Genomic DNA, 24,646 nt, shown 5'->3' with positions numbered 1-24,646 from the left:
GCTATGGCTTGTTTTTATTTCTTTCAACCACTCATAATGGTCGTGGGCAGCCCTTAACCATTTGCTCTATTGCGAAAGAGACAGTAGAAGTGTGGTTTTTGATGGCCTAGGAATGAGAATGGGCTGAGCAACAACACATTTATCATAAAACAGCAAGAAAACAAATAAATTGATTTAAAGTTATTTAATCATCCTTGTAACTACAACTTTATTTTTCATTGTTTCATATACATAATGATAAAGATTTATCATCAAATACAATGGTTACTCTCTTGAGTGATTGAACAAGCCTGGTATGGTAACTATGGCTTCTGGGTCATTAAAAAGAGTGAGAAAATAAAGTCTAGCGAGGCAGTTCAAAAACATCATGAACAATAAATAGAACTGTGTTACAAATTGCCTGGCAGCTCTCCAGATGCTGATTATCTCAGTGTCATTTAAAGACGCAGCTCATAAGGATGATTGACATGTTTTGGAGAAGGACCCTGTCCAGCTGAAGGGAGAAAGGCAAGACAGAATGCCTTATTTTCTGGTTTATGATACAAAGTTGTAGCTCAGATAATCCTTCCACTAAGTTATTTTTATTTTAGATCATCAGATGGTGAATGAATGTCAAAGGTGCACCCATTGGTATGTCATGATCTGCTGTGCAGAATTAATTCCAGCCACAGATAAAAATAAACCTGAAAGCTTGAACCTTAAAAATGTTTTGTTCAGTTAAATATATTTTGTTCTGCAAATGCCTACTTGTATAACAATGATGCTTATTGTTTATGCATCAATGATTATTGTTCATTCATGCACCCTTTACCCACCATGTCATGAACCTGCTGTTATACTTATTTCTTTTGCTTACTTTAGTTTTTCCAGATGCAAGCTTGCTGAGCATGCAGCTTCAGCAACTACAGCCATAAAACTGAACACATTAAATCCTGTAAAGTGTCTATTAAAGCCTCATCTGTCGACTAATCACCAGTGCATGTGGCATTAGGTGCCTTGCTCAAGTACTCCTCTGCAGTAGTTGTGTAGGGAGGAGAGCACTTCCCCTTCTCTTCATCACCATCTCTGCCCAGATGTCCAAGAGTTTGACCTTGGAGCTATAAAGATTATCATAGGGCTGGATTTAAAATCTCAGCAGTGTTGATATGCAGTGGCAAACTCAGCAGTTAGGTGAATCTCCAATTATTCGAACTGTAACACATTCTTTTTTCCACTTTATTTTCCCAATTTGGAATTGGCAATTATTTTGTATCACAGTCTTTGACAACACTAACAACCTGAGAAAGCTCACTGCGGCCTCTCTGGACTCATGAACACTGCGCCCAACCACGGATGTGTACATACTGTTGCACTTGTTTATGCTATACGGACAAAATCCCAGCAGACACACTGGGAAGCCACAGGGAAAGTTGATGCAAAAGACATCTTGGAATTCATTCATACGGTCCTGAGTATGTGCTACTTAAAAAGCAAAATGTATGTTAATGTAAGTATAACTGTTGTGTTGTGTGCAAGCCGGACAATACAATATTGTTCAATGCAACCACCAGCTGATTTATACTGGCACTAGGAGCCAGTTATCAAAGAGCTGTACAGGGATGGTGTGAGTGATGTTGAGAATTTTGAGTGAGGGGCTTGGAAAACATGTTTTGACCCTATTCAAGATGCATATGTCAGGTTGAGCTGCAGTTTTGTATATGTGGTGGTGCACAAGTTGACAAGTTGTCAAGTTGACAAAAGCATTAACACTACTGTCCCAATTCCATCCTATAGATTAATTGTGCACATTATTTAGTACTAATCTTAACAGTATACTTTTTTGCAGTAAACAAGAAATCAACAAACCTGACTGTTTTACAAATGGTACAAGGGGTTTCTGTCTGAAAGGCTTTATTTTAACCCAAGCCACATTTCTTTTCCTGAACTAAACCAAGTAGTTTTGTTGCTTAAACCTAAGAAATTTCTGGCATAGAGCCCTGAAGACCAACTGTTTTATACTAACAGGAATCAAACTGCAACTTCACAATGACAATTCCAATTAAATGTAACAAATCTGTCTGTTCTAAAAGTCCAGATTTCTATTTTTAGAGCTTTTTTATATCCTCATTCTATTGTTACTAGAGTTGTTTTACAACCGTCCACAGTCAGTTTGAATTTTTCCCAATTGTGACCACACATGGAACTTGTATATATTTATTAAATTTATGCTGTCTGTTTTGAGCTTAGATAACACTGTGAACACACTACAAACCTTATAATCTTAAAATGTATGGACTTTGGGACATGCTGATAGTGTTGTTTGCTTATTTTAATCTGCCAGGAAGGAACCGAGAAAGCAAAACATGCTTGTTTCTCATGCAGCCGCCCCAGCCTCTGCATGTCTGTACATCAAAGCGGTATACTGCGGAGGATTGAACACGGGTATTTGGAGTGGTGGCGAGTGTTTTGCCTCTTCGCCCCGGATCAGAGATTTGAGAAAATTGTTATATCAGTAGATGCTCCTCATTAATCCACTCGATGTTGACATTTCAGTTTGTCTCTGACTAATAGAACTGCTCATCTGCTCTAAAAAAATAAACACTATTGTGAAATGAAGCTGTTTTATCAGACTTAAGTGGTACTTAATAATCTATGCCATTCAACTACAAACACAATAGAATGAAATAACACCATACAACGCATAGTGATCATGTCTCAAATCAGACTTAGCTGCATATACCCACAGGGGCTAATTATAACTTCCCTATATCCTCCTCAATCCAGAACTAAAAAAGGTACTTTCAAATATTTAGGCTGCAGAGTGAGAACAGTATGCATGTGTCAAATATGACCCACTTACAATTTTATTTATTATGAGGGAAATTAATTAGGATTAAATTGGTAATTACGTTAAATGTTACTGGCTGCAATTTGAGAAGAAGACATTTCTGTTTAGATATTGAAACAATCTAACAATTGTACTATAACTGGATTGTTGAAGGACCTCTGTGACAAGCACCAGTCCAGAAAAGAGGATAAAAAACATCCAGACGGCTTCATGAGATGACAAATCCCATACACAAAAATAGCCTCCTGTCACTAAAAGAGATTTGAAAGAGTTTGGCACATATTTGAGAAAGGAATCTGGAAAGTTCTCAAACATTAAGTTGGATCACCCACAAGAATGAGAAGGGAGGAGCAGGAGGATCTTACCTGGATGTCATCAGATGTCAAGTGCCCCTTCATGTCACTGTTCTTCTTTTTGGGTGGAGGAGGGGCTGGTTTGTGGGCGGGTGGGAGGTCGGTCCTGTTAAGAGAGTGAAAAGATAACATGACACTCAGCACAGTAAGGGATCGCCACCTTTTACGTCCCTCACCTTCTACAGCACTCTATAATGAGAAGTCCTGCCTGCACTTGCCTTTTTCACTCTTTCCTTGGATTTTGATAGATCTCGTGTTGGTGGCTTTGTTGAGGCGGCAGCCATTCCCCCTGCCCTTTCAAAGGCTCTCGCTGGAGAGACACTGTGCTAATGAGAGTAGGCTGTAATTGGACACTGAGGTGAGGAGATAGGGATGGAGGGAGTATAGGGGGCAGGGAGAAGGGCATGTGTGAGTCAAGTCCTCAGGGTGGATTGAGTCTCATCCAGAGTGCCACACGGACAAACACCCTGCCTACTTTTCCGTGACTGTTTGTTTGACATGTCATCCTGAGCTGTGACTCAAAGAGCTCAGCAGGTAGCTTCTGTTCTCCACATTTCCCTGGATCCCTGGTACTAACATCCCCTAATCCAAAGGCGCTCACCCAACCCCTCTGTTGCCACACCTGTGAAAGAGCAAAGCCTCATCACCTGAACACCTGCACCCATTTACATGCCACCAAGAACGGAACAGCTAACAACTATTTTCGCCAAATCAACAATGAAGCTTTCACTGGAGATAAAGACCGCCCAGCACAGAGTTGTGGATATGATAATAAAAAGGAAAATTAAATTGTGAACAGGAAAGACAGCAGTAATTGAAAGCTTGATGTTGAAATTGTTTGAAGTACATCCGGATAATTATATCAGACAAGGAAGCAGAGGGGATGTTGTTATGAAATTGTTACAAAGAAAACCCCTTCCCTCAAACATGCTGGCAGTCAGATGTCATCTGCTGTATTCTGACATGATATCAGGAGTGATCAAAGATAATGAAGTGGAGCACAGACAGTGAGCTGTGTACCTACATGCATTATCTCCAGCTCCTCCCGCCTCCCATTCGCACTGGTTCACGTCCTTATTGAATAACATGACCTTTCTGCAAGGCCAAGGCAGCGTTTTAATGTGCAGAAAATTTGTGCATGAGTGAACCTCTTAACTCTTTCTTTCACGCTCATTATTTCCAGTCCGTATCACCTTGTCTCCAGACAGGGCTGCCGTGCCACTGCCAGATTCATGTGGCACCCTCTTCAGCCAGCCTGCAGCACAGAGGCACAGCAAACACAGAAAGGCAGCACGCAGCACACTCCCTCATCTACAATAACCTCTTCCATCGCAGAGCCTTCAGAGTAGAAGCATCCATTTTCTCTGAGACAGATAATTACGAGTCGTGTAGAAATGCAGTTTCCACCGGTACAGCAGCGTGCACAATATGAAGCATTGTAATCCACTGCTTATGATTGACTGAATTCTGATACAAGTGAAATTTAAAAAAAATAAAACAAGCTGTGACAGCTGACAAGATAATTTTCTTTCAAGAAATGTACAAGACAAAATGTAATTGTATGCCTCTGCCTGCCCTGTGCCTACACTGAGACACAAAATCAGGACATTTATTCAATTAGCTGAAACAAAAAGCTGATGAATACCACATGTGCTGGCCTGATTGTCATTTCATTAAAAGGAAATGCAGCATCATCAAACATTTTATACAATATTTAAAAGGGGTGTCACTATTTGATTCTCCATATCTATGATTCAATTTCACTTTTTTAAGGTCACGATTTTTAAGGTCACAATATTTACTCCAGCACTGACGACTATGCTGTTGTTAGACCAGGGAATCTCGACCACACGACCACACTATGGCCATAAGGTCAAATGTAAATAGTTGATTTAAAATGTAATAACAATGACTGATTTAACCAGTCAAATGGGAACAAACTGTTAAACTAGAAAAAGAAGAAACCACTAGATGACAGAAGAGTACTTTACAACAACAGTTTGATTCTCTGAGAGTTTACTAGTCGCACCCGAATGCACCACGAAGTTGCCTGTTCATTGTTTACATAACAGACAAAATTGTTTACCAGAGGCGCAGGAGGATGTTCCAGTTCAGTAGCTTCTACGTCACCTCCGACACCAGCAGTGGCCATGGTGTCTTGAAAACTGCAACTGCAGGTTACTGGTAAGCTAACGTTACACATTGTCTTTAGCTGCAGGCTACTGGCAGGTAAGCAACATTGTCTAGGCATTTTTGTTTTTTTCTTCGGAACATACCAAAATAGGGGGGGTGGAGAAAAAAATAAATAGTCCTACTGGGAGAATGTCCAAACTTAATCATGTTGATCGTTCTTCGATTTAGAATCGAAATTGTGAAACCACAAATATTTTCTGTTTTAGGACATCAGTTGCATCTTGCATCTGGATTATTCAAGCAAGATGAAATCATACCATGTTTATGTATGATACAGCATTTGCATTCAGATCCTGCTGCTTTTGTCAACTTACATTTGATCTCATAGGACCCCTGATGATTGAATTTCATTGCACATTAGGTGAAGGAGCCTGTTCAAATAGATACCAGTTGGGGCCCCATATGCAGAGTGGGTTTATTAAATCTGACCAAACATGAAGAAACCCCCTCGACTCATCGTGACTACCACCCAGCAGCAACTACTTTCTCTCTGTCATACCTTCCTTTCTTGATTGAATTCAGCTACATTGTAATCATGTTACTCAGAAACAGCAGCCTCTGGAGACTGTCAGTGTATACACTGTCACTACTGGTTGACTAACTGGCAGGAAAACAGAGCAAAAAGTACCATCCGTGTTTAAATGAAGTGGAGTGTGTGCACAAACATACAGTATGGCTGTGTGCTCAGGCACGCATGTGCCAAGGCAAACAAACAGTATGCGTGTGTGCTCAGTTACTCAAGTTGTGTCCCAGTTCTATAGGAGAGACTAAAACTATATTATAAATCTTTAAAATATATGGTTTCTGTTAGTGTGCAGGACATTGATACACTTTTCTGTCTTACACTGGCAGGAAGTAATAAATAAAATTAAAAAAAATTGAATCTTAAAAAAAGGGAAAGCTCAATTTTGTCCTAAAGTTTAGCAGCTAGCTGTCTCATGTCTATCCACAATTTGTCTAAATTTCTCCAGCTTTGTTTCTGGTGAGTATTGCATGCTTTGACTGCATCTAAAGGATTATTCAATTTTTTCCAACGTGGTTCTCATTTTCTTAACTTTGGACATCATTTCTATCAGTTATGATGATTATGATCTCACATAATTGATTGTGACTAACACAGTACCATTGCTGCAACTACAATGTGCCAAGAAACAACTGGTCATATTATGAGACTTTATTTTAAACAAGGCACTCACAGCAGCCATGCAGTGAATTGTGCATAACTTTAAGCCTTGATATCATTTATATAACCCCGGGCAGTTGTCATGGATGGGGGGATTAGCTATGGAGACTAAAACCTTTTTTGTATCATGCTGCAAATTTGGACAGTTCAACATGGGGCTCTATGGGAATGACTGTTCAATGAAATGCAGTTTTTGGCACTTTCACTCTGGCTTCATTTTTCAGCCTCAGAGGTTGCAGTTTGGTCAAAACAGAACCAGGGAGTCAATCCGCAACACGTTTTAAATGTTTACAATGGAAAATTCTCCCTCTTCCCAATAAGTTTGGCTAACCTGGCAGTTTAAAAAAACAACAACCTGTATTTGTCTGTGTGCTTTAATTCCTGCCCTGTCTGATATTTTCTCAGTTATGTTGTAACACTATCAGAACTCTGAAGAAAACTAGGTGAGAATTATTATTGGTAAGGACAGACAAAACCATGAAAAACAGACCCAAGAGAAAACAAATATTAAATGATACATGTTTTTGTTTGTTATGATGTTACGAAACTTTCTGAACATTGCCTTAATGTGTTTTCATTTCATTCCAGCTGTGAGCAGCTCCATTTCCTTTACAGTGCATTGTAAGAAAAAGTATTAGGGATGAGCGAGTACAGCATTATCTGTATCTGTATCCGTTTACCGTATGAATTATCTGTAGTCGTACTCGGAGTGGGCGGGGCCTAGTCCCGAAGTGGGCATAATTCAACCCGGAAGTGGGTCGAGTTGGCCAGGGCTTTAACCAGTATGTTATTTAAGCATGCAATTGATATGATTGATTAGAAATTGTTATATTTATTGCTAATTAGAAAACTATTTATAGGACAGCATTAGCATTGAGCTTCAGATCAATGGTTTTGATCACGACAGCAGTTTACATACTCAACATAACTCTCTTTTTAAAAAATTTTTTATGATCAATGCTATTTTTAATGTTTGTGTATGTGTATGTGTGTGTGTGTGTGTGTGTGTGTGTGTGTGAGAGAGAGCGAGAGAGAGAGCGAAAGAGACAGAGAGAGAGAGACAGAGAGAGAAACAGAGAGAGAGAGAGATAGAGAGAGAGACACACAGAGAGAGAGAGACATCTGACGTTTAAAATGAAACAAAAAAACTCTGACGACCGGCAGGGAGAGGGAGTGTGTGTGTGTGTGTGCATGCAGCTTAATTGAGTAGCATCCAGATGCAGACCCGGAGCACAAGCCCCTCACTTGACACAAGTCCCTCACTTGACAAAGCCCCTTGCTTGACGGAAGTGACGTATGAGATCAGTAAGTAGGCGGGAATTTTAGCGAACTCGCTGTCACGGCTGAACATGATGAAGATAATGGAGACGTTTAAAAACAACGTAAGCTTTGCTATGTTGATAATGTTGCTAATTACGAGCTAACTAGCAATCTTTGATGCGCGGGAATTTGAGGATACTGCTGTCACTCCGTGGCAAATACATTTCTGATAGTTTTTTTGCAACCTGTGAGATGTGTAAGGGATTTTCCTGCGCTGAGATTGTTGTGTCGGCCGCTAAAGGCTTATTAAATTGCCAGTGCTAATGAAAACCATGAGCACCACAATGATGAAAAGACAAGCCAGCCTCGGCATATTTCTCTTTAACCCGTATATGGATGCACCATTTGACTTCACTGTTATAAGGAGACATTATCAAACAGAAAAAATATCTCTTTGGAATCATGAGGTTACCTTACAACATAGAAAAATACAAACATGCACTTTGTATTTGTGGCAATGTTCTTCCTTTAGGATGACATGGCAGCTCTGTGGAGATGGTGGTGTGCAGTGCTAGTGGAAAACCTGCACATGGAGGGGTCTGTGTCTGTTTTTGTCTGTATCATATGTGTTTGTTCTACAGACATGGCAGAAGGTTTGCCCATTTTTCCAAGGAGGCAGAAAGCATGCTGAATGGTCTTCTTCCACCAGTCTTTAGACTAAAACGAAAGACAGGTGAATTAAGTGTCCAATATTATAAAAGGCTATGTATGTTAATCACCATAACTGATTGATTTCTAACATTATGACATGGTAAAAAAATAAATACTTTCCTCAAAAGGACACAGTTGTTTTTAATGTCCAGGAGGAGGTAACAAGCCAAGGGGAGGACAAAAATGGAAAGGTTTGAGACATTATTTGTTTAAGAAACTAATGTGTTTTTTACAATTTTAAATAGTGGTAGTAATGTAAATTTTCTTGACATTGCTAAAAGTTCATTATATTATAAATGTGGCCAACAGGAGCTAACACAGGATGATCACGTCATCAGGGAGCACAGTGACTTAAAGAGGCCATGCACAATCAACCTGGCTGAGTTGGTTAGTATGTGATTTAGTTAATAGTATCAAGCATGCTATCTAGTCTCCCTAATTTATATCAAGCATTTACTAAACATAACTACATTATAAAATGTTTACTTTTAGGACAATGGATCTAAGGGAGGATGAAAAAACTAGAGGTCAGTAAAAATCCATCTAAGTATGTGGAATTAACTGCGCTTGGTATAATTTTAATATTTGCTTTATGAAATTACAGGAAATGGTAGAAGAGGAGCAGGAGAAGCGGAAACAGCAGTGTTGAGTACTGATTGACTTCATAACAGGGAAGACTAAACTAAGACAACACCTTGAGGTATCTATATGGCACTAAATTCATTAGCAGTTATGGCATTCACTGGATGTCCATCTTAAAGCATTTATCAGAAGATGGGCAATGCCATGTCATTTTAAAGTGATGTTTATTTGCAGGCCATCACCACCGGCTATCTGCATTCGCTGTGGCCACCATCTGCTTTGATGACACGCAGCTTGATGAAGTGGTCTCTTTTCTTTTTGGAATCCTTAAAGACACACCAGGAGCGAGACAACCTATAGATTCTGTTGCCTTTGTCTTTAACGTGCTTTTGCTTGAGGTAAAATGTCAGTGTTCATCATTCAGATCCAGATTGGTAGAAACTGGTATATTGCCTTACCATACATGACTATTGGTGTTAAAGATTTGAACGGTGTAGATGTGAACCCAGGGCAGGACACCCCTGTGGCCTCCAGGAAGGAAGACACCTAGATTCACTCCAGTGTGAGGATGGAGATCCAGAGACATGTGGAGAAGTTACCAGAAGGAGCAGCTATCTTCTTTGAATTCAAGCACTACAAACCTAAAAAGAGGTTCACCGGCACTAAATGTTTTGCCTTTGGCCCCATTGTCATGGAACTGTACAAGAAGCCCACAGACTTCAAGAGGAAGAAACTGAAGCTTCTAACAAAAACGCCTCTATCTCCATCTTCACAGCCACTGCCTTGATAAATAACATGCAAACCGCATCATGTCCAAGAATTCTGTCCAGAATGGTTTCAGTGTGCCATAAAGACTTTTTTGATGTTTAATTATTACCATTTAAATAGATTAAATAATAAAAAAGCTAGATCGGCTCCAGCCCCCCCGCACCCCGACAGGGACAAGCGGTTAAAGATGAATGAATGAATGAATACAAACTGGTTAATATTGCCTCATTAAGATTGAAGTTAAAAGTGACAAAATAACTTTTATGTATTGTTGCCGAGATGATTAGTGAATTCTAAAATTGGATCATGAAATCAATATAAACGGCTATTAAACTAAACTTTGTTAATCCATACTCGTGTGTCTGCTGGTCAAACTCTGCACCATCTCACAATTTGTCTGATTTAACATTTACAGTTTCCATTTTGTGATTTCTTTAAAATTAACTGACTTTTCACATTACATATAGTCATTTATTAATATAAATGTATATATTTTTCAATTTTATTAATATTTATTGGCAGTCACAGGACTGTTGTGCTCGTGGACTGACTAAGTATCGTCCTTTCCTACAGCCCACTACTTTTATTTTGAAATTTCACGTCACCCTGTTATAAAGGGCTTTTAAATTTTTGTTTTTTAAAGTTGCATTTAATTTTTGTTTCCATTAAAACTTTGCGTTTATCTTCACCAAAACATCCACATTGTAATATTTGATTTTAAATTTTATCTTTGTAATGTCACAATATTCAGGACTAAATTAAGTGTGAGATACACTAACTGTGTATGAAGGACTGAGACCTGACTGAGGGGAATTGTATGTTCTTTTTCAAAAAAAACGAAAACTTATTTTTTTCAATAAAGTAAAAAAAACCGATTTCCTTTAATTTGCTATGTTTTGTGCTTTTTCAAAAAAAGTTTAAATAACCTATTAAAAAAACTATTGCCTGACTTTCAATAAAGTTAAAAAAAAACTACATTTGCATCACTTCCGTCAAGTAAGGGGGCTTTGTCAAGTGAGGGACTTGTGTCAAGTGAGGGGCTTGTGCTCCAGGTCTGCAGCTGGATACTATTGGCTTAATTAATGTGTAATATTTATACCACCACTAGTTTTATTATTTTATTTATGGAAAATACAGCAAGAAAGTGTCAGACACTCAGTTAGAAAAAAGAAAAAGGAACAAATCTCAGACAGGCGAGGACGCAACGCGAGTCCCATTCTACCAAGCAGCACATCTGAATGAACCCATGAACTCTGCTGTTAATAAGTGAGTACAAACCGAACTGAAAACAAACCTGAAGAAACTTAAAAGTAAATGACCCATGAGTCTGAGTGAGGGAGTGTGTGTGTGTGTGTGTGTGTGTGTGTGTGTGTGTGTGTGTGTGTGTGTGTGTGTGTGTGTGTGTGTGTGTGTGTGTGTGTGTGTGTGTGTGTGTGTGTGTGTGTGTGTGTGTGTGTGTGTGTGTGTGTGTGTGTGTGGTGGGGGACACAGCAGCAGAGCGACACTGTGACAAGCCTATCACAGATGCAGACAGAGTCCGCAAATGAGGATTTTCATTCAATCCGAGCACGGGTATCGATGCATATTACTTGTACTCTGCAAAAGTGCGTTATCCGTACCGGATATTTGTTTCAGCCGAGTATCTGGCTCCTCTCTAAAAAGTATCCATTGACAGAGCACTCAAAAAAAAAGCATGCATGTGGACATATTTGAATTTGCTTCAGCAAGAGAACACTACATGCTCAGACCTATCATAGAATCTGCAACATTTGGACACAGAATAGTCTCACATAGCCATATCTCCACAGCACTTCGTCATCACTGGAGTATGGTCTGGCTTCACCGGCTAATCATTCTGCAATAGGGGAAAAACACTCGGTATTGGTATTTCTTTGAAACAATCCCAATTGTCTTGGGCAGAGCTAAACCATACGGTGTCCTTTGCAAAACAGATAGTGGATATAGTGGAAGGGGTCTGATGTCAGGCTTTCTCACAGCACTGTGCAATCAGTGAACCAGCCTCGACACAGAATAAGCTACATGTGCAAAGAAAAAACGTAGTTGCACAGAATAAACTCAAATGCATATGACAAACTAATTGAAACTGAGTTGAAATGCGGTTTTCACAGTTTGAAATATTCATTTAAAAAAGCTCCACAATGTCAGCTGTGGAGTCACTCAGGGAATATTTGCATCACTGGTGAATGCATTTTATAATAATACTGTACAACGATGACCTCCAGATGAAAAATTAAATGACTTCTTTGCCTTTCAAGCTAAATAAGATTAGCCTTTGATCTTAAATATAAATTTTTTCTTTTCCTTTTTCCTTACTTCTTGTGAACGTTTTGATTAATTTAGCCTTTCTGAGCAAGTAACTGTGGAGCTGTAACCTTGTGACTGTTCAAAATAGCAATTAAGAATAAAAAGATGTTAAGTACAAGATGGTGTCAACATACTGTAAATAAAGAGTAAGACTTAAAAAATGTTCTTCTATGATGTACACTGGTACCATAGGCTATATAGTACATATTCAGCCCTTCAAATGTTTGTGTAATCTTCTGCATTTCCACCCCCCGATGCCTTAATTCAGTGTTTTGAACTTAATGGTTCTTCGATCTGTCAGTTACATGCAGCATGGTGATGCTCATCTCAGCTTGACCATTTCATGTGCACCTCAGCTGTGTGATTATCACTCAGACCTCCTCAGAGCTGAATCTGATGCAGGCAGCATGTGGGCGTTGGCTTTGTGAGACACAGACACTAATGAAAGCTGACAAGCACCACAAGCCTGTGGGGAGCAGAAAGCACTGGGCAGAGAACCATAAGCTACATTCAAGTTTGCACTGTTTCCTACTCAGACATCCACCTTGAAGACCTCGCTCCTCCTCGCTCTGTTGGCTACAAAAGGCTCAGGGCAGCTTAAGGGGAGATTTAAGGGGGATAGCGAGGAGAAAACATAACTAATCCTTAAACTGAGAAGAGTAATCTGTGAGAGAAGATTTACAGCAAAGGAAATGACTTTAACAGTGCATTCACAAAAAAAGCGACCTTTCTATTAGGAACTTTTTGCAGCAATGAGTCAGTTTTTGAGCTGCTGTTAATCTGAGTGAAGACGTCCCTCAGTGTGACAGCTAGGAAACACTCGTGCTGTTCGCTGCATGTGAGAGAAACTGAAGTGTCGCATCCCCAGAAGCGTTTGGATTAAAGAGCCGCCGTATGACCACAGCCTCACTCGTGGAAAACATTGTGAAGCGTTTGAGCTGATCCTCGGTGCTCTCATTGATTTCTGTTGATCACAATCTTATTTGGCAATTTAAATGCTAATGATACTTTTAATTGCGAGACGGGATAAATGTGATTTGATCTTTAGGAGGCAATTACTTTCATGCTTTGTGTCGTTCCGATCTTTTCTAAAGGCGGACAACAATTACCCTGCAGAGCTCAGTTTTTTTTTTTTTTACTTTTCTCACAAGAGAAGAAAGAAAAAAACAAGAATAAAACAAGATCACGTCTGTTTTTGTTCTTTGACAAGTTTATCAAAAATGATTTCGGTTGGTGGAGGAACGTTTTGCTTTTTAGAACATTTAACTTTACAATTTTACACACACGGCTGGTTTCCAAACCTTTTCCAACACCTCAGGCTTTGATAGTAGATTACATACACCGCTATACAAAACATGAAAATAAAAGTGATTGTTATAGACAGTTGCACTGCATGTATAACATTATGTACAGAGAATCCAAGCACCATTTTTACTCAACAACAACAGTGAATGATTCGAATTCACATCCAGTACAATAAGTCCAAAATTAAAGACTCAGAAAGACAAGAAAGACAATACTTTGGTTACAGCTTAACGCTAGAAAGTGACCAACAATGAGTTACCATTTATCACATTTTAAAAGGTCTCCACTAACCAATGATGAAAAGCAGTGGTGACCTGTTTATAAATCAAAGGGTACAAAAGTACAAATAATGTCTTTACGAATCAATGCTCCCAGTGTCAACCTTCAAATAGTTCTTCTATTTTTTAGAAATTCAGCATCCCATTTCTTCACTTCAGTGTAGGCTATCAGTAATTCTAAGTGTCCTCCAAAACCACTTGTTGCTACATTTCAGTCCTGGGACACCATTAAGTGAAAGAATTATTGCCTACATTGAGAAAACAGTTGATGTTGTTTAGTGGCGATGACATCCAGCCAATAATTTATCATCCTTTTAACATTCTGCATGTGATTTTTTTGTAGATATTACAGTAAATATGGCCATGAAGTTGGCATTAAAGTGATTTATACCAGCGAGGACTTGTAACTGTGTCAACACCAGCTGCACATCAGGAACACAAGCGTTCATTTTGCAGGATAACGGCGCCATGAGTGGCAGCTCTTTTTGGCATTTTTGAGGTCATACATCGCGCTCGGGCAAAAGACAGAGCGATGAACACATTATTCTGAGAACATCGCTTTTGACAATGCCCATCTATTTTGATAATCAGTTGACTATTTTGCCAGTGTAGCCTCTGAAGGACCAGTGATTTATTAGGATTGACCAATTTTGAGTCACATCATGTGCTGCTTTGTGAGGGCAAACAGAGGCGTGACTGGTGGTGCAGTCAGGCATGTTATCAAATGTCCAAGCTTGATTAACGGCTCATCAACATGCAGAATTAAACAGTCTGGCAAAATACTTCCCCTTTACCCTGACATCAGACACTCATATAAAAAATATGAATCTTTCGCAGTAGTTCTCTACATTAAAATAAACCCAACACATTCACTTGCAAATCTGCATTCAAATAATTAGACATTTCAAAATATTTGTTTCTCCATAAGACACTGAACATGTTTGAGGGCATGCCAAAGGAAAATAGACACAAATATTAATCTGGACAATTAAAGCTTCAAATCACATCTCACTACACTAAGCATAACATGCCGAGCTACAAGTAGGAAACACTAACAACAGTAACACAGCACTGACACGACTCTTGTCATGCATATTTGACAATCATGCACACAAAAGAAGGGGAAAGAGCAAGAGGCGAAGGAGGGAGGTTGCACAAAGTGGTACCATTATCAGTGAGTTTTAGCTTATGTAAAACAAAGCCTCCATAAGCTTACTGATTTCCCTCTGATTGACAATGTGATATGTTCAATCTCGACAAAAAAGTGTTCTGTTCTGTCCAAGCTCCCCCGATCTGATAAACTCTAAGTGGAGCTTGATGTTTTATCTTAAGACTTTTAATTAACTTTGATTTATCTTGGCACTGTTTTCAGCAAATTTAATTTCATTCATAGTTGTTTATCGAGCATGATGTTCACACCAAATCAAGATGTGACTGTTACTGATCACTTCAAAAGTCTCAATTTGTTGAGTGTTATCAAACAAAAATCCTTTAAACTCAAAGTTTTTCAGATGTCAAGTCCGGGGTGAATTTCTCGTAAAATGACCATGTCGATGAACGTGTGCTGCTTTCAGCGCTCACAATGGTGTGCTCAAGTATGTCACTTGCAGGCCACCATTACATGCAGGCAACAGAATTGAGGATCCAGGAGGACAGGGATCAGCGGGGGATAGACTGGGGTCAGGTGCCTCTACTTTCCTTGTGGGGGACTCTGGCTTCTCTGGAGCCTGTGTCACACAACTATCAGCAACAGCAGCAACAGCAATGCTGAGGGAGGGGAGTGGGAAACAGAGAGCAGTTACTTTGGCATCAGAGTGAGAAAAAAAGATAAATTAGCAGGGAGGGGGAAAGAGACAGAAAGCAATGGGAGGAGTAAGAGTCTGTGTGCTTCATTTGTCTTAAAAAGCATTCCTGAGAGGTAGAAGCACTGGCTATCTGGGCAGGCTCAGCGGTGGACTGCAGCAGCCGCAGAGCGCCGAGACGAGCAGCAGGAGTTGTCGCGGAGGCCAAAACCTGGCAGAGCGTCTCGCCGAAGCTTGATGTTAGCATCACTGCTTTGAATATGAAATCAATTACACGATTCTGGAGGGGGACCTCTAAAATAAGCACTGTAATCTCATCATGCAAGTTGATTAAAGGCTCATGTGCACCCTCAGCCAGATTCTGTACACCCCCAACCTCTCTTGTTTTGGTAATATTCCCAGGGAGGAAGATAGCCAACCCCAGCACACAGCAGCATCATTCCTATTAGGATGTGCTTTGCATCTTGTATATCCAGTAAAGCCAAGAGCTTCTTGGAAACCCTGGCAACCTGGTATTTTAGACAAAGGCAATTACCAATATTTAACTCAAATGCTTGTTTCCTTCTTTGTTGAAAACACATTTCACACAATTCGTCTTGGGCAGATGGCGGAAACTTTTATCACCTTTGGAATAACACATATTTTAGATTCAAAAAGCTTGGTTGCTTGTTGTTCTCTCAGCTGCATCCTCTGCAACTTCTGTTTTCCCCTGTGTGAACGGGCAGCAGCTGGCAATGTTCAAAATTGTCATGGCCCCTGGTTCGCAGGCAGAACAAAATTACCTGGTCGGCTGAAGGAGGGGAGGCAGAAGTAAATAGAGTCGAAGAGATAAAGGGTCCTTAAATCTATCTTTAATGGCATTCTGACCTGTCTAATCGATGCAACGAAATGAGTCCTATTTATTCTAAAACACATTCTGAATTCAATTTAAAAGACCTACAAACTTTGCTTTTGCAGTGTTCAGACTTTAACTACCAATTCACAGTCAGATTTAATAGAAGTAGATCAATATTTGAATAATATTTGCATCATTGTTTGTATGGAACTTAAGGTTTGCGTTAAAAACATTAAAACATTAATGGTAACTCTTTATTACAAGATTATAATCATATACTTAAATATTGTTTAACTAGTGCATGACTCATGATGATTCAATGCTTGGATTAATTATTGCAATATGTATCATGAATTCTGTGTCTCACAATTAACAAATGATCAAGTCACTATGACTTTATGTGATTAGTTCACTTAATAGATCATCAGTTAATTTATTGCGACTTCATCCATTAGTTGATATGTGACCAAATTAGCTGGATTCCTCTTCATTAAAGTATATTTATTTCAGGACCATGCATTTTTATTTTCTACAACAATAGACCCATTTACAACACAGTGGGTGGGATGAAGTTAGTTAAAAAAATTAGGTTTATGTTGATGAAAGCAGTGAGATCTTAAACATGTCTTGTAATTATTATTTAATTTACCAGTAATACTTTCTAGATGATTTTGGTTTTGTCTCCAATGTTCCTGAAATAAACCTCAATGTAACAGAAATCCAGCTCATTTGGTCACATATCAATTAATGTATGAAGTAACTTTGAATTAACATTCCTGAAATAATGATCTATCAACTGATCTATTAATCCATACATCATCATGAGTCATGCATTAGTTGAACATTATTAAAGTATAAGATTTGTACTATTATTATAAAGTGTTACCACATTTCGCAACACCCCTACTTCTGGACCTGCTGCATACTCAAAAATCTGCTGGGAAATCTTCTACATTTCCTGATGATATCCTGACAACTCAACAGAGGTGAAGCTTTCCCAAAAAGAGGGTGCAACACATGCTCCTGCAATCAGTCCTGATTAACAATAGTGTTTTAATGGGAAATGGGCCCACGTTACAATCAAGCATCTGCTCAAATAATTGCTGCTTCAATGATAATCATCGATTGCATCTGCAATAGTAAACAAGACGAGAGTAAGCCAGAGTGCTATTAGATTCTTTTTCATAAAGTGGTCTATAGGAAAGGAGATTGTCTGCTCTCAGAATGAATGACAAGTAGGCACTGACATGTTTCAAAGTGTGTTCTTCTGTCTCTCAACACATTAACTCTTCCAACAAAGGGCTTTATCCTTTTCAAAGTGTTTCTCTCTCGTGGGCTGACAAGAGTGCACACCTAATCTTACCACCTGTCCAGCCCCCTGCAATATTCTCTGGCAGAGGCTCAGTACTCACAGGTCATTATCTGTCTCAGTGCGGGTCTTCTGTTGCCGCCGATGGACCATGAAAACAGTAACAGCCACACCAATGATGAGTCCAATGGCAACGACACCTCCAAGGATCCCGATAACTCCACCTGGAGGACCCTGTGGCAGTGGCTTCTCTGTAGAAAAGAAGAGAATAACATTGTCAGGATAGGTGCTCTTTGAGTATTTGATGCTGCTGACTTAAACTGGATGAGGACAAAGAAACTGTAATGTTACATTTCAATGACACATTTTCCACGTCTATGGCAGGAAAATGTTTGCAATAAATCACAAAAAATCTGGACATACTTCAGAAGAAAACAAATTCAAAATGAATGCATTCAAGAAGAAAAAGGAAAACCAAAAATAGACCTGTAAAAGAAAAATCTTTACAAGCCATTTGACACAGCATTTGTCAGGGTTGAGGCTTTCTGCCATAAACCATAAGCAAACACTATTTTCAGAGACATATTTCAGGAGTAGACCATTGTCCTCCTCACCCTGGCACTGCATGAATACCACACAGTTGTGGTCAGTCAGCAGCTTCCGCTGCATTTCTAATGTGTACTCCATCAACTGCTCAGAATAAATTAGTTTGGATTTGAGAGTGAAGTTGGATGCACTCTTAAGCACGACAGAGCTATTATATTTGAAAGTCCTTGCCAGCAGGGGGTAATGAATGCAAAAAGTATTTCGAGCATTGCAGAGAAAGAAATTGTGTGGTTTCCAAAGTAAAGAAGTATACCTTGATTTCCTGAGAGCAAAACCTGGAACAGTTAGTCGACAGACAACTGAAAGCTCAAATGACACGACGACCCTGAAACATTTAATATTGTTAATGTTAACCTCTCTGCTCTGTGTTCAATACTACAGTCACCACTCTCTTGATAAAGCCAAGGCTATTAACTTCAGTGGGAAGATCAAATTTGAGACATTGGTGTACTTTTTAAGAGCTGCACTGGGCTATGATCATTTCCTCAAACTAATTTTTGGAAATGTCTTTGAGAGACAATCTCTGGAAATGACGTTGAGAGATTTTGAAGTCACTGTCAGAAGCAATCTGTGACCAGTGCCAGAGAAAACATCTGAAGCTAGATGAAATATTGGGAAATAAATACTCCCTGATGTCAGCATATACTTTTTTTTAGCCTGATAGATTGCCAGAAACGGGAGGTGCTTTAAATAATTTCAACTTCTCTGCTTAAGGCCCTGCTGATTTTACACTTTTACATTTTTATATCATTGAAAAATCCTCCTGTATGCGATCAGAATACATCAAAATTTAATTCATCTGTTGTCATTTAGATTAAAGGGTAGATTACTGCAGGTCCCATGTGAACCTCTTCTCATATCTCCCAACTGATGTCGGGTATTACTAAAATAGGACAATCATCTCTTTTCAGAGACAAAATGGAGTTTTTTCCGAAGGCAAACAGCCCTGGCATCTGTTTTCTTTGACATGAGCCGTTAAAGCTGTCCTTTTTGAAGACAGGCTAGGGACCAATCAATGGCTGTGAGCCCATCGTGATGGGACACTGCAAATTCTCCCCTTCCACTTTGAAAAGGAAAGCCTATCTCCTGCCCTCATGATGTCTCCATTATTATCTGGCCGTCCCTCCTGGTAGTGACAGGACAAGGCCTCACTCCCGTGGGAGCTCTTCTCAACAACCCCTGCCTACTTACTTGATTCACTGCCCATGATGATGGATACACAGAGGACTACTTCACACAATAGCAGGCACGTTACCCTGTACCCAGCACCTGCTGCCTCAAAGTCGGTATTCACATATCGTGTCCATCAGGTTGTCGTGTCAAAGCCTGGTTGCCAGAAAAAATGTTGGCATTGTCCGTTTCTGCAAACCACAGAAACGTTGATATTAAATGTTTTTGGCACCCTTTATGTCTGTATGCGTCATAGCGCGCTTACAACTAACTGCCAAGCGACTAATGTAAAAGTATAGATGTTAATATTACAGGTTCAGCACAAGTGCTCAGGGAAGGTTGGGGTGGATGGATGGGTCATATACAGAGTGGACATTTACTCAGACAGGTTCATGTCCTGTTTGTGTATCATCCAATGTCAAACGGAAACCTAAATTACATAACAGACGTACTTGTTTTTAACCCAAACCATGATCTTTACCTAAACCTAACCATGTAGTTTTGCAGGCTGTCCTTCACTGTTTGTACATATAACATAATATGGGAAGTAATGCACAGTAATTTGTGTGTAGTCCTAATATTTATTTTGTGTGTAGTCCATTATGTGTGTGTATGTGTGTAATGTCCATTATTGTGTGTTGTCCACATATTTATTTTGTGTGTATTTCACACATTTATTACTGTAGAAGTCTTTATTTCATGTGTATTCAATGTATTACAATCAGGCAGAGTAGTATAAGACTGCTAGTTTCTGCATTAGGGAGGAAGGTTGGGGTAGTGATTATGTTCCAAAACACAAGACACGGGTGACCAGAGCTTGTGTCCCGAAAGTACTAAGCCAAACCAAAACCACAACGTAACCATCGCGGCCCTCTTCTGATCGCTGTTTCATGGCATTGAATATCATATGAACCTATTGATGAGAATATGTTGAGAGTTTTGTTGCCTAACCCCAACCATGTAGTTTTGTTGCCTAAACTAAACCATGTAGTTTTTGCCTAAACCTTAGTAATGTTAATAGTTTTTGTTAACAATGTTCACAACATCAGTCTTGTGTTTAAACTGTGACCATGGTGCATCAAAAAGTGTTGGTATGGGATGAGAAGAGAAAGAGAACAGGTTGCAGCAGTTCAAAACATTGATATTCGACAAATCTACTGCCTGCAGAAACATACAATGCCAATATTTTATCCTGGCGACTTGCGACTTGTTGCTGCTGCTTTAGTTATATATCACATCATGTCAAATCTACACACAAAAATAAAGTAAAAAGGTTTTCTTGTAACCACATGCACTTCTTTCTTATAATACATTTCAATAAAAAAGGCTGTGGAGTAGCTTTGAAGAGCTGATGTAAATGTGATCCTGCTGTAGCATGGCAACAGATAAGCTCAAACTCCCATGTTGTCTCATCGCACTACATATTGAAAGCCAGTGGGCTGAATTTCATGGCCCTAATGCAAATGCCAGACACAATAGCCTGTTGTATAACACTAACACACAGAGGAGTGGACTGGATCAGAATGCAATTTCCCAGTTGTGGAGCCTTAGGCACTCTGCACACAGGATTTAGACTGTCACCTCCTGCATAAAGGTAGGGTGAGCCATCTGGTGTGCAGAGTGCTTTGTCTGCTTCTGATATAGCTGGAGAATCATCAAAAATTAAAGCTTTCACTTTCAGTACACAAGTTTAACATTAAGGCATCCTAATCACCACCAATCTTCACATGTATGCAATGTTTTGGCAGATGATTTAGCAAAATGTTACTGTCGCTAGTGTGGGTGGCGTAGCAAAATGCACTGTTACTCCAACACTGTGTATGATGATGGTGAGCTGGGATCATTTCCCCACTAAAGTAGGAGCTACCCTCTACAGAAGCCAAGCCCTTCTACAGAAAGTGTAGCAACAACATATCTTTGAATTTAATTAGTGCAAGTAAGAAAGTACAACTGTACCAGATATCCGGTGCATGATTCAATTACTGCAGGGAATGTATCTTCTAGTACCTGAATTGCTGAGAATTTGGAAACATGGTGGTTAGACTACAAAGGTCAACTCTTTTAAATTAAAGATCCACTCCCTCACAACACATCTCAACCCACAACACATGGACTGTTGATGGAATAAATAAACCCAGAGCTTTAAAAAAAAAAAACAGTTCGTTGATGGAGTGAACCTGAGTTCCCGCTGAAACAGCTCAAGGACAGGAGCTATTGAAGAAGTGTAGACTTTGGAGTTCAGCTATTCAGATGTCACATAAATTGAGGAAAAATTATGTGATCTTGCAGCCATGACAGTCAAATGAGTCACTGACAAATATTTATGCCTAACCTTGGGTTGTGTTCAGCCTCTGTATTGTGGCTCTAATCTTTAGTAGAGACTAAAATTTCTGTTGTGTTAGTATTCTCTGATGCCTGTGACTTACTCCTGTGAAAGTAATCGTTTGGAAATTCCCCCACGCTGCAAACAACAGGCAGTATTACATGAAGAGGGCTTTGTCCTTGTTGTAGAATAAACAGTAGATTGCCAACATTAATAAGCATGTGGACTGTTGGGGAGTTACTGTACGCAGCATGTCTCGGCTTTCTTCTTTCACAACCACCAACAGCACCAACATTATTCACATTAAAACAGAAGATAACATAATTCAGTTTCTCTGTCTCTGAACTCACTGCAAATTGTTAAATTTTAAAACCATGACTGGCTTATTGTTATAGCTAAATGGTCAGAATAGGCTCTTTCCATCTGTGTTTTTTTTTTTTTTTGGGGGGGGGGGGCAACAAAGTCTTTGCACAATAGCAAAACCAGAAAATTATACAATATGACCTTTGCACTATGTTACATTTCCCACAATTTAACATCGGAGATTTTCTGAGCTCCAATTTGTATGCACTGTCAGTTTGGGTGGTTGTGTGTACCCAATTTTACTGTGTTGTCTTGCTGCTTTCATATTTGGAAATTCTCTCAGAAAGATATTTGAGATCCTGAAAGCCTGTTCTTAACAAGGTACCATCTTGAATCTGAATAACCCATGTACACTGCGAGCAAAAATAAGTGTTTTCTCTGACAAGCTAGCAGTTAGCCATTCTGTCCTGGAGAACCACTCCATGTTATGTCTGATTATTTTTACCAGCAGTTTGGTGTATAACAAGAACCCACGGCTGGTGAGGTTGTTAATCTAAGGTTTTCTACCAAAGGCAGACTTTCAAATGTGTGCTGTATTAAATGATCCACATCATTCATGTCGACCATTTTTCTTTTATATAAATTTATTCAGCCAACTATCAGTGACAACAACAATACTATGCAAAAAGCTAATCAGGCTGCAGTGAGGCAATAGACATGGCGTCGGATTTGTGCAACATTTTCAAAGGCTTACTTGCCTATTGTTGTTTTCCCACAATCCAGGCACTTGCCACTGCGAACATGGGCCTCTCATGCCAAACACATTCAACACACCATTTTAAAACAGTCAATAAGCCATTGGCTTTAAATTGTTGAAAAATGTTGTAAGGATTTTGATGCAATGCATTCATCCAGTATTATATTAATTTATAAAAAAGTTACCATTAAAACCACACTTTTCCATGTTACCAGCAGGTGGAGCTTTACTGTTGCCTCTAAAAACAATAAACCACAACTTATAATGAATTACCAGATCTAAACTGTAGCCTATGTAATAATTTTACATATAGTATATTTAAATTGGTGGTAATAGTATGCTCTTTTGCAGGAAAAAGCTCCTGTTCTGTAGAAAATTATGCCTTTTCGGTTCACGAAAGCAACAACTGCAGCTTATTTTGAATATGCACTGCATTGTAAATGTACAGTAAGAGGTTGTGTGGTGAACTTGGCTGTGCTTTTCGCGGCCTACATTTTGCTGATAAAAGCCTACCTTTGTTTTAGGTAAATATTTAAATGCAGCACTCACCTGTAATATATTATTCATACATTGTGGCATTGCTTGTGAAAGCTTCATAAACTACCTAAAGACAAACAACCCTGAAATTAAGTCCCACCACCACTGCAAAACCTCCTCATACCAATATGTCACAATTTGCCAATGACTCCCAAAACATCAAATGTGACCGTTCACAAATTCAATTGTGTGAAATGTGCTGGCAGTTTTAACCATGTCACCATAGCACCTGACATTGTGAACCAGTCATTAACCATGCCACCATAGCACCTGACTTTGTGAACCAGTCACAGTTTTAAACACTTGGTTAACATTGTGAAAAAGAACTACTTACAGAGATATTTTACTAATTACAATCCGAGTCTGTGTCATGGCAATGTTTGCATTTCTGTTCAGATGAATGGTGTTTGGCCTGTCGCATTTCAGCAGATCTCCGATGCTTTGTTCCCTTTAAGTTTAGGCAACCAAAGGTAAGGGTAAGGAAAAATCATCGATGTGCTTTAAATGTAAAATTAACTACGCAGGGCTTGGCGATAATTTAATATGACCATCTGTCATCTTTCACTGAAATAGTATTGTGATTAAATCATATATTGACAATTATGTCATCTTAATTGATAATAAGCACATACCAACTCACATTTTTCAAATCTGATGTGAAATATTTTGAGTTTATATTTTACATACAATTAGAAAATACATTTTACAAAATACATATATTTTTCATTTGTTACATATTAGATTAATTAAAGGGAATATAGATAAATAGGCTGTACAATGTGGCTTTTTCATATAGACTATTTATTCATTAAATTACCAGAAACTGTAAAGTACGTAACCTTTGACCTTTGGTTTTTCACCAAACCTGCATACAATCTGACCAAACTCTATTGAATAAAGGTTATGGTTCAAATATGTCTTGTAGCTGCCGCTGAAAGATTGCTATTGATTTTCAATAAGTGTAATGCACCCATCCATGCAGCAGCTCTCTCTGTGCTGTCAGTCCACCACTGGGGCACATCTGAGCTGACAGACTTGACCTTGGCTTTTTGTGGCTGCAGCTCCCTCTGAGGTGGCGGCACTCTTCAGTCTTGTCACATCTACTCCCCAGAGTTCATTGAACTGCACCAGATGTATGAGCTATTGTTGTTTTTCTCTGCTTCACAGTACATCCAACATAGAGTATAGTTAAAGGCCTGCATGCAGTCCTGTCGGCTTC

The 24,646-nt window shown here is 39.2% G+C and overlaps 1 protein-coding gene across 1 annotated transcript in view; it reads right to left on the bottom strand.

Moving 5' to 3' along the window:
• The window catches only part of nectin1b (nectin cell adhesion molecule 1b), a gene marked incomplete at its 3' end in the record, with an annotated part of 164,324 nt that overhangs the window by 22,071 nt on the left and 117,607 nt on the right, over positions 1-24,646 (bottom strand). The window contains exons 6-8 of the mRNA XM_083913856.1: positions 17,835-17,982; positions 15,486-15,552; positions 3,193-3,288 (exon numbers count right to left, since the gene is read on the bottom strand). Coding sequence (XP_083769982.1) covers positions 3,193-3,288; positions 15,486-15,552; positions 17,835-17,982 — 311 coding nt within the window. The remainder of the gene's footprint in view (positions 1-3,192; positions 3,289-15,485; positions 15,553-17,834; positions 17,983-24,646) is intronic.

This window comes from Echiichthys vipera (assembly GCF_963691815.1).
Source record: "Echiichthys vipera genome assembly, chromosome: 5".
In the NCBI taxonomy this organism is placed as follows: Eukaryota; Metazoa; Chordata; class Actinopteri; order Perciformes; family Trachinidae; genus Echiichthys; species Echiichthys vipera.
This window is presented reverse-complemented; position numbering and strand designations above follow the sequence as displayed.